Below are 11,764 nucleotides of genomic sequence, written 5' to 3'. Positions count from 1 at the left end.
AGAAGGGGGGGGGTGGGTGTGGGGTAGGTGGGAGGTAGGTGGGCGGTAGGTGAGATGTGGTAGGTGGCGGTGTCACATTACAAAATTGCCCTTTTACCTTAGTTTATTAATTGGGGGTCAAAATAACATCTTCTTTCCAACGAATTCAGGTCAGCCCATCGATCACGTTAAGCCTCTCCTCTTCTAGACGCTGATCTCCTACCTTTCCCCGATTCCGATAGCATACCCTCCAATCGGGTCACAGGTTGCACCGCACAGGTCTGGCTCTCCGTTTAGATGGACTCCATAGGTCGGATGCGATTTGTTGTGCTAGCGATTTCGAGATCACTCGTAGTTTCTGCACCTACCTCCTTTCTGTTGTTGATGGCGTGCTTCCGAAGGATGTGCTAGTGATGCGCGCAGAGGCTTCGTCCGCTTAGTCCGCTTCTTCCGCTAAGTCTGCTTCATCCACTTCGGCCTCATCCGAACGCCATCGTTGTCTTCGCTAGCCAACTGCTTCATTGCCCGCTTCGTCGACTGTGTTATGCGGCATCTTAGACTGCTGCTTCCACCTTCGTTGTTTCAAGCGAGTCTTCCTCCGACTTCAACTGCTTCCACTCAAGGATCGTCGGTTTCGGCTTCACTTCGGCTTCTTCATCACACTCAAGGACCGTAGGCTTCAGCTTCAGATTCCTCTCCTTAGGTCTCGGTTCGAATTCAAGGCATTGCACGAATTATTGGTTGTCTTTGGTTTTCTTTAGATTTTTTCGGATCTCTTGGCTTTCTTGGTAATTAACTTGTGAGCAACAATTTTGTTTAGAATGTCTTCTAAAATCTTAGCTATTAGATTTACGGAAAAGAATTATGTTGCATGGGAATTTCAGTTCAAGATGTTTATGAAAGGGAACGAGCTTTGGGGGTATATTGATGGGTCTTCTCCGGTACCTACAGAGCCGAAAGATCTTGGTCAATGGGAGGCAAAGGATGCTCGGATTGTTTCTTAGATTTGGGGATCTATTGAAACTCGTACGGTGAACAATTTATGATCTTTTGAGACGGTTGATATATTTATTAAGGTTCTTTCTCAACAGCATCATCAGTTTCTTGTTGACAAATTGATGATTATTGATCAGTCAACATCAATTTGAGGGAGCATATCAATCAAGAATAACTAGAATTAGGAGTTTCCTATAATTAGGAGCTTCCTTATCAAAATTATTTCCGAATTTCTCTGTTCTTACTTATTTCTTTTAATTGTACATATTCTCTACTTATTTAGATTAGGAATATTTATTAGGTTGCCTAAAAGAGATTTTACATATTATTATTTATTGGAATGAAAGCATAGGAAAAAAGGCATTAAGCCTATTTGCACAGAACATTGACAGCACGTATCATAATTTGATGTTAAGCTAAGGATGGCATGTAATAAGTTCATATGAGTTAGTTAAGAGGGTGAGAAGTTAAATTTTATAACAGTTAGATAAAAACATTATCTTTAAATCTTAACGGTAAGAATAGAAGAAAATAAGTTATTTGGTAAACTCACATTTGGGTTTCATTTATTTGTAAGGTTATAACGAAGAACTTCATACAAGAATTAAGCCCAAGGAGCAAGAAGAACAGAGAAGCTATATCTCCCCATGTCACTTATGCAATTATTGTACAGAAAAGTAGATTGAACCTTTTTCGATAGAGAAGCATAAATCAAACAGAGTTAAAACTATGCCATTTAAAGAGCAATTTCATTTACAGGTATTTTTTTAATTCTATAATTTCACCAATGTTTGCTTAGCCATCGCCTCTCTATTTATAAATAAGACAAAAGTCAATGGTAAAACATAACTCAATTTATACAAAGTGTGGTGGACTCTTTATAGATAGTAGTCTAGCGAGCAAGTCATACTGAAAAGGAGGCGACACCAAGCAAAAGGATGATTTGTGTACTACAAGTGAATACCCCTGGCAAGCTCTTGAAGTCATAATACTCAATGAATGGCTAACATGAGTCTTAAAGCTGAGTTCAGTACTTTAGTGCCAAAGAACAAGTGATGGTTTGCTCATTGACAACATTCTTGAGATATGTTTCTAGTCAACTTGTGGACAAGTTCCGAGTTACAGCCAATTCAAGCCACGGATAATTCACAATCAGTGGTTCCTAGAATCTCGTTCAAATTTTCAGTGTGACTTGATTAACCTAAGCAATGAGAATATGAATGTTTACTACTTGATTTTATTGTTCATTATCAGAAGCAATAAAGGAAAAGTTAATGAAAACATAAAAAATCCCACCACATTTGGCATGGTCTTTATGCATGGATATGGGATGTTGATTTAATGAAATACACTAATTATTGACACATAAAACATATCATCATCCATATTAATAAATTTAGGAATTAAAGTTACATTAGATCATTATTCTTTGAGCTTAATCACTGTCTTATCTTCTTATGCTTACTTGGAGCTCAATGTCAGTAAATCAAATAGTTCAGTAGAGATCCAAACTTGATTGTTGTCAAAGGGCTTTAAAATAAGTTCACCAAAAGGGGTGTTAAGCAAAAATCTCCTCTTGCTATTGAAGGTTCTTCGCTAATGGGGAAACCATCACTAATAAACGTGAGCATAAAAAAAACTAATAAAGCTAGAAGAAGTAGGATTATCAATTAAGCAAGTCATTTTCAAGTAACTGTTAATGTAAAAAGACTATTGTTGCCTAAGTGCACCAAATTAGTGAATGCCTTGGAAGACACTCATGTGACTGAGGGCAAGATTACTTCCCCTCTAGTTAAAGAATAATGTTGAGAATTAGACACATTGGAGCCATTTCCATAGACTCAAATAAATAAATTCTTTGATAATGCATATTTCAATACATATCGAACAGGATTTTTTTTAAGTTCAAAGCAAACCAAGGAAGTAGCATCACTTGTGCCTACGATGAATTCAAATGATGGTGGGCAAGAGTTCCCTAAGATCATTCAACCTAAGAAGCTATAAAAAAATGTCAATTAGCTATCTAAAACTGTGGATATGATAAGAACTACAGTTTTCAATGATGTGGAAGATGCAAGAGATAGCATGCTTGTTGATGTTATCAAAGAGAAAACTCTTAAAGAGCCATAGTCTAGCAGAGTATTTAGTGAGAATAAAGTTTAATAATAAAAGAATGATAAATATGTTATTGAGGCCAAACACTTGACTCGAATAGTGATAGGGCCTAACAAGGTCGTAAATGATGAAGGAGAATATATTAATTATGGGAACAAACATGATGAGGTCTAGGAGATGGCCTAATATGATTGAGATGAGTGGCTTTTGACAAAAAATAATTTGAGCCTCAAGAACTTGAGGAATATGAGGCAACTATCTCAGCCATAAAGTAGCCTAAAAAGAAATCAAAGATGGTTATCAATAAAGTAAGATACTAAGAGATATCTAGAAAAATAGATTCATTAATAAATATGACAATGAGTTTAGAATTTAACTTAAAAATTGAGAAGACTAACCTCAATGATGAAATAGATACATTAATGTCGATTGAATAGAGTGCTGTCAGACATGATGTTTTTTGGTATGTCGATTGAATAGAGTGCTGTCAGACATGATGTTTTTTGGTGAATTAATGGAGGTCGCCTCGATCAAAAAAAAAAAAGAAATTTGTTAGTCTTTATTCTTCTACAGAGCTATATGTAAACTTCGTTCAAGATATTCACCGAGAAACTAATTGGCTAAGGTCAGAAGTCAACATGTTAAGTAAGTCCTCAGTGAATTTGACAGTGATTCAATTTGTAATAGGGTCAGATCCTTCTTCAACATTTGAAATCAGGCAATCTCCCATACAGAATTGTGCTTGACACCATGTTCTAGTCTTCTTTCTTTAAGATGAGCTTTCATATTATTAGTGTAAATAATCTTCAAACTCTGGACACGACTCTTGAAGCAGTTCTAACCTTTAATATATTCAAGGAAGAAAATAACGGCTCTAATGTTATACTTTAATATTCTCTTTTTTTTTAACATGATATATTTTAATTTCTGGTTTCAATGGAGTTAAGGTTTCTTACTTTGGATTTGCATGCGCACGAAAATCTTAAGAATACGAACGTTGTATGCTGAAGTTGAACTTCAAAGCATAGTCTTCATATGAATTGCTGTTAGCAACAAGTTTTCAATCTTAAGGTCAGCCATTCATTAGAAAGTTGTTCCTATACTGAGGTCATATCTCTTCCTTGTGTGGTTCACTTTCCAAAGGCAAAATCTTAATTATTATGTTATCAACTATGACAGATTTTCTCTTGCTCAATTTTTATTAAATTCCAAAAAAAAATTAAAAACACCAGAAGTTATGAAACTCACTAGAACACTTCTAAATATATTGAGTTAACAATAACCAAAGTTTAAAGACAGAAAAATTGGTATATTTTCTACGCTACCTCCTAGTCAAAATTAGGGTTTCTCACATTTTGGAATGTCCTATGTTAGCCGAACCTAATTTTGCTCATAACACTAAACACGCTTATTATCCAACTCCATCAAAACATTGAAACTCTTTCTACTTCAAATCCTAATTGGCCGATTTCCCGTTGGCCAACCACAGGCCAAACTACTAAGTTCTACAGCTTAGAATTGAGAATCAAGGCAAGCTCTTCGATAATATTTTTCTGCCTGACTTCGATAATAAGAAATTCTAACTTGTAGGTTTTTCGAGTTGATTCACAACTAGAAGATTTTCTTATCCGGTTTCAAACTTTTAATATAATTTGATTAATCTGACCCTGGTGAATATGGATGCACACTCACAAAGTTGTCCATACTAAAAAAATAGATATGAAAACCCTTCAAAACACCCCAAAAAAGCACATTAAAAAAATTTATTATTGATGATCACCTCTGCTGCAGCAGCTAAATCGCATACTTCTTGTAGAGATGAGCTCGAAAAGAGCATGCTTTGAACCACTGTAGGTTTTCCAACAGTCAGTGTTCCTGTCTTATCAAATAAAATAGCTTTCACCTGTAAGAAAAAAAATATGTTGATAAGCTATTTAAAAGGAAGGCCTCTGAAATTTTCCAAATAATGAGTACTGCCTTATGTGCTTTCTCCAGAGCACTTCCACCCTTTATCAGGACACCTTGAGAAGCACCTTTGCCAGTGGCAACCATCACGGCAGTTGGAGTTGCCAGACCCAGAGCACATGGACAAGCAACCACAAGTACGGATATTCCAAACTGTAGAGCCAACTCAAACTCATCCATTCCGTCTGGGATCCAAGTCCTTGGATAAAGATGGGCTACCCCAGGAATGAACCAGCCAAGCCAAGCAAGTAATGCCACCACAATAACCTGAATAGAGTTTTATTTAAAAATAGATTACCATGTACATCTGTCATTTGCTATGATAATGTATGATACATTGGAAGCTGTAAAACCAAACAAAAAAGATAACATTATGTGTAGCATTTCTGAACGGTATGCAAGAAACTTTATCCAATCTAAGATTGTAATTTACATAGGGTTTTGAGGATGCAAATTAAAGCTCTATTAAAGAATTTAGAATAGAAAACACAAGTATTTTTAGTGATCTGAGACCTATTGGATTTCAATTCACAGACTAGGCACTTAGTTGGTAACTGAAACAAGCACTCCAAAAACAATCTCTGTGGAGAATAATTTGCTCTTCATAAGCTCTAGGGTGGCAATGCTGCTTAAGAAAAAAGTTGAATAAAATGAAAGAACATCTTTTTGTCATCTTCATCATAACCAATAATTTCCAGCACTTGTTTTATGACATAGAAAATGAAGCAAAATTATTACAACAAAATCTGAAGTTAGAGCGGAATAACCATTGTCTCCTATGTGATGTTAACTTCAACTTTTATAAACCAGAATAAGGTAAATGAATTTTGGAAAAAAAAAAAGAAAGGGTTACAATTCCAACCTTAGAGTTTGATTTCTATTAAGAAATTGCATTCAAATGTTGAGTTCTAATTATAATACTGGAGCATATTTAAAGACCAATATGCTACCCAAACTTGAACCAACAATTTTTAACTAAACGCCAAAACACAAAAAAAAAAAAAACAATGTACATACCGCAGGAACGAAAAATCTAGAAATTTTGTCGGCTAGTTTCTGGACAGGTGCCTTTGAGAGTTGTGCCGCTTCCACTAGCTGAACCATTTGACACAAAGCAGTCTCCGATCCCACATGAGTGGCCTTTACTAGTATGCATCCATTCCCATTCACAGTTCCACCAATAACCTGCATATAATGTTTTACAATAAAAATTAATTAGCACGAGAGGAAGGCAAGTAACCACACAACTCAAGAAAAAGTTAGAATGAAACCTTGTCTCCAACACCTTTAACAATAGGCCTTGCCTCTCCGGTCATCATGCTCTCATTCACATAACTCTGACCACTAATGACAATTCCATCAACTGGTACTTTAGCTCCAGGAATGATCTTAATCACATCATTTCTATGAAGTAATTGAGTACTAATCTCAGTCTCTGCAATGGCATTATCTCCTCCATCAAAGATTACCAAAGAAGCTGTTGCAGGAGCAAGGTCTGCAAGATTTGCCAAGGCTGCTGAGGTTTTCCCTTTTGCAATTACCTCCAAATATTTACCCAGAAGAATGAAAGATATTAACATTGTGCTAGTTTCAAAAAATTCTTGTCCTTCAAATGATTTCGATGTTAGTGATTTTAACACAACATATACAGAGTAAAAGTAAGCAGTATTTGTTCCCATCGCTACCAGAACATCCATGTTAGAGGAACCTTGTCTCAATGCATGATAAGATCCAAGGTAGAACCTAAATCCATATCATAAAAAGAAAAAGTTAAGAAGAAAAAAACTTGGTCAATGCAAGGAATGCAGATTTGTCTAATATCACAGTAAATATGATGTCTATGTCAAACATCGAATCTAGACTCAGCATCATATAAATTAGTGTATAGAAACTACAGTACTAGTCAAAATTAAGCATCAATTAATTAATATTAAAAAATTATGAAAAAACAATTACTTTAAAATAAAAGTGTGAAAAAAAAAACTTGAAAACCCATCTCGGTGTGAACTGTACTAGAAACAATTCATTAATCAAGTTAAATCAAGCTACCTTCAGTTTAAGAAAAATACCTCCACCCAATTACAAACTGCACAGGAGAACAAAAGAACCATCTCAGCAGCATTCCGATGGTTAGATTATTGAGTATCTTTCTATTTAACCAATCCCCATAAGGAGGAAGCATAGGAAGCACCATAGAGAATACAAATACAGGAAAAGAGAACAGACAACTCCAAAGAAACTGGTTCCTAGAGACTCGAACCTGATGTTGTCGCTCCATTTCTCGAGGTTTTGGAGGAGAATATAAGCTTACACGAAATAAACCAGGGCTGTGGCCGGCATCTTCAATGCACTGCATAATTGATCTTGGACCTGTAAGATCTGGATCATATGTAACAGTTACTTTCTGTTTTAGTGCATCCAATTCTACATGATTTACACCTTTAGCAGCTTCAAGCGATGATTGAACCAGGACAGAATTATTTTCCAAATGAATGCCTTCAACTTTAAGATACAGTTTGTTCGCGTCATTCCCGGAGCTAATGAGAGTTGCCCCAAAACCAGCATCTTCAATGGCTTCTATTAAGCGATCTGGATTGGTTAGGTCGGGATCAAAGTGAACCTTTGCCTCTTCAAGTGCAAGCCCAACAACAGCTTTTTTGACTCCATCAACAACAAGCAAAGATCGTTCAACAGATTCAGAGCAGCTGGTGCATGCCATTCCCTTAATTCGAAGGCAACATACTGAAATATTCTGATCTTGAAATTCATAAACATGGTAGCCCATATCTTCTATGACTTCCTTGATCATTTTAGCCTGACGACATGGCATAGATAAAAGAATTGCAAATTCTCATATTCAGAAAGATAACAATGGTTACAAGAGTAACAGCATAAATATGTTACACCCCACAGCACACCCAAAACAGTTTCCCCGTCACCCCCCAGCCAACTTCTTTCTTTGATACAACTCTTTTATCTTTTCAGACTAAGAACAAGAATTCCAATAGGGCATACTTAATAGTGGAAGAAAAAAAGAGGACTTAGCGTGTTGATGAATTGTGATTGAGAGGCAAATGAAATGAAAACCATCAATAAAATGAGGACTCGGAAAATACTTTTTTTTCTGTGAGTTGTTGTGCATCTTCAGATTCTATTGTGTTTTAATTATCAAAGTGCATATGAATAGTTTGGCAAATCTATCTGCTATTATGCTGGTGAATTAACTAATGCCTGGCTTCTCTTACCCAAACCTCTCATGGATCAAGGCAAAAAAAAATGTTAAAATATGAACAATATTTCACAGTTGCTAATATGTACATAAAACTTGCCAGCCACAAATAAAATCAAATATGCAAGTCATCGATTCTATGAAAAAAATATACAATCATATTTACAGAAAATATGACTAATACCGAACAATCTAAGAACAAGTATAACATTAGGACACTATTAAAATATACGCTATTCTTCTGTAAATATGAGCCTCCTCTACAACATTGATGAAAGTTATATTTTATCTACAAAATAATGTGGGAGAACTCGATTGACTAACTTTTTCAGTACAAAACCAAGCTATTTTCTATACAATTGCTTTCCTTCAAAATAAGAAAAAATTTCACACCTTTGGTAGAACTTGTGCACAATCACATGAACAAAGAGAAACAATTAGCTGAAAACTAATAGATTTACGGTATAATATAGTGAGATAATGCTCTCAACAAATTGATAGGTGTCAGAAAAACCTACAAAAGTATATTTCCTAAAGTTTAAATTTTGATAAAGAAAGAATATAGTTCTGCCAAATTTGTTGATAGAAAAAAATTATAAAATAAGGATTTAATGAAGGGCATTATATAACACCTAAAAGGAAAAAAGAAATTTTTTTTTATATAATATATTCCTTTTTCGCACCTCCTGAAAACAATCAAAACTACTTTTATAAAAATTTTCATTTTCATATGATCATTTTTAATTATAGTTTTATATATTAAATAATGTAATTATATTAGTTATTTTTTTAGTTTATCAATTACAGTCTTTATCGAAGTTTTTAATTAATATATTACTATACACAAATTTAAAATACTGTAGTAAGAACAGGAGTTCCTCTTTCAGCACGTAATATTATATTATGCAATAGTTATATGTATAGTTATATTGACACTTAAGTTATAAAACATCGTTCATTTCCCTACATTGTTACATTGTACTTCTTATAGCTCTTCTATTTTGAGAGTTGTAGGAGGGTGAAGCTCTAGAAGCTAAACAGAGAGCTAATTGCTCTCGGGTGGGTAGCCATAAAAGGAGACATTGATGTTATAGAGAAGATTTAGAGATTTTGAAATAAAGCAAATTACACACCCACACAGCCACACACAGATATATATAGGGAGGGAGTCCAGTAACATACTGAGATGTGGGCTTCCGCCCGAAACAATGATAAAGTCATCCTGAAAGTTACTGAGATCTGACTTCTTCTTCTTCCTAGATTTGTAAACCTGTCAATCATCTGTCAGATGTAGTCCCGTGTGAACTAGTCCCGTGTGAACGTGAACAATAGGTAGATCTTCGATGGAGGTAAACTGCTGATCTGACTTAGCCTGCAACACTACTTGATCCTGACACTACTCCATCACTTGATACCCTCTTCTCTCGCAATAGGTGGTTCCAAGACACTTCGGCTAGCATCTACTACAACAAAATTTGTAGAATTTCCAATCTGCTTAGATTTCCCATGCGCGGGAAGAGCTGCCTCAACAATAGTAGGCGGAAGCTGCTGGTTTGGTTGGTAAGGAGTAACCTTATGAGTCAAATTCTCATTCAACATTAGTGGAAGATTAACAGTGTCTGGCATATTTTCCTCCACATGGATGATAATTGTTAGGACCTGCCGATCTCAAATGTGTGTGAAGCCTGAAGCATTTGACAGGGGTGTGCCCAATCAGTTTACCGTGATTGCAGTAGTAGGGTCTTTGTTCTGCTATAATTGGCTGCCAATACCCATTGTGCCAATAGCAAGCCATATTTCATCCACATCATGGAGGGTAATATCCTTTCAACAAGAATTCTTGCAACCAAAGGTTTGGTTATATTGAAGGTGGGTGCATCCAATTTCATAGGTCTCTCTAGTGCAGCTCCAATAGAGTAGAGGACTTGGTGGTTGAATTAGTGCAACTTTAGGCTAGGTAGTTTAAACCAAATTGGAACTATAGGTGATCCTTGACTAGGGTCAAATTCGGGAGACCATTTAAGCAGTTTCATATATTTTCCCTCGATTGTCATAAACTTTTTGAAAAATATTTTGGCGTAGTCTTCCACTTTAGATAATATTATCACCACATGTCTTCCATAATAGAGGTTAACCTTCCGAAGTCCCAATAGTTTGAGATCTTCATAAGCCTTTCGAACGATTTCCATTTTGGGATGTCCCGATTGGAACTTCCCACTGAGGGTGAATTTGAACTTGTTAACCAGGTTGGAAACTTCAACATCAAAGAAGAATAGAGCCAGTTTGTCACTCTTCCTACCTGTCTTCTTGATAAGGTTGCAGTCTTCCTGACCTTCGAATGATTCATTGTAAACCTGAGGGACATATCAACAAAAGATGCCTTTACAAGGTTTAAAACTTTAGTAGTCGGTGGTTGAGAAGTGAGCAAATGAACAACGACAAGCTCACCGAAGCTTTTGCTTCTTGATCCACAGAGCAGGGGTCAAGCGACATGTCACTCAAAGGATTGCGGTACGTCACTCGAAGGATTGCGACACTGTGCAAGCTGCAGTTCTGCTGCTACCTTCCCAGATCCAGAAAATGACGCGATCGAACGAACAGTAGCGAGGAGCAAAACGAAGCGATCGAGCGAGAGGCTGGGCCACGGCTACCCGATCCCCCGCCCTTCTTCGAGCAGGAGTCTTCGAACTGCTGCGGCTACCCGCATTGTTATGTGAAAGCGACTTTATATATGCTTAAAAATACAAGTATTTAATACTGCTGTTAAAAGATTTAATTCCTCAGCATACGCACCAAAAACTTAATAAATTCTTTATGTGATAATAAGCATATGAGCACTATACGTGTATATGAAAGTATAGTTGTGAGGTAAGTAAACACATAAGATTTGTGTGGTATTTATATAAATGCCCCAAAAATAAATACTGATTACATGACTAAATTTATGGAGTAATTACATACATAACACTTGACACAATATTATTTAGATATCTGGCACCATTTTTCATTCATAAGCATTCTATACTAAGCATAATATGCAAAATTCAAAGTCATGCTATAAATAAAAAATTTAAAAAAAAGCCTAAAAAAGATTACAACTTTGACTAACTTGTAAAGATCAATCCACTTTAACACTTCAACTTGTTAAAAGAAACAAAAAAAATAGAGACATGCACAGGTTCTCCACCGTTGACGATGGATTCAGCAATTACCATGTGAAAGCATAGGTCGCCCGAACTGCATCTCCCATTATATTATAAAAATAAATATCCCCAAAGTACCATAAACAACGATAAGATTATGTTTCATGTAAATGTTAAACATCATAGCCTAATCTCAAGAGCACACATATAAACACATAAATTCATGTATATCATTGAAATGAAATTTTTGAGTAAGTTATCACAAATCTTGAAAATGCAAGAGAAACTTGTATTTGACCTCCCTGAATCTTGGATGTAATATTCACTTTAGTTGTAA

The 11,764-nt window shown here is 35.7% G+C and overlaps 1 protein-coding gene across 3 annotated transcripts in view; it reads right to left on the bottom strand.

The window, feature by feature from the left end:
- LOC110028125 (probable copper-transporting ATPase HMA5) overlaps nucleotides 1-11,764 on the bottom strand; it is a 48,296-nt gene that overhangs the window by 7,011 nt on the left and 29,521 nt on the right. For all 3 annotated transcript variants that reach the window (XM_020729857.1, XM_020729855.1, XM_020729858.1), the window contains exons 3-7: nucleotides 7,125-7,870; nucleotides 6,327-6,798; nucleotides 6,073-6,240; nucleotides 5,068-5,322; nucleotides 4,871-4,993 (exon numbers count right to left, since the gene is read on the bottom strand). In XM_020729857.1, the coding sequence (XP_020585516.1) occupies nucleotides 4,871-4,993; nucleotides 5,068-5,322; nucleotides 6,073-6,240; nucleotides 6,327-6,798; nucleotides 7,125-7,870 (1,764 nt within the window). The remainder of the gene's footprint in view (nucleotides 1-4,870; nucleotides 4,994-5,067; nucleotides 5,323-6,072; nucleotides 6,241-6,326; nucleotides 6,799-7,124; nucleotides 7,871-11,764) is intronic.

This window comes from Phalaenopsis equestris, unplaced genomic scaffold (assembly GCF_001263595.1).
Source record: "Phalaenopsis equestris unplaced genomic scaffold, ASM126359v1 Scaffold000490, whole genome shotgun sequence".
In the NCBI taxonomy this organism is placed as follows: domain Eukaryota; kingdom Viridiplantae; phylum Streptophyta; class Magnoliopsida; order Asparagales; family Orchidaceae; genus Phalaenopsis; species Phalaenopsis equestris.
The sequence above is the reverse complement of the archived record's forward strand: the minus strand, read 5'-3'. Positions and strand labels throughout refer to the sequence as shown.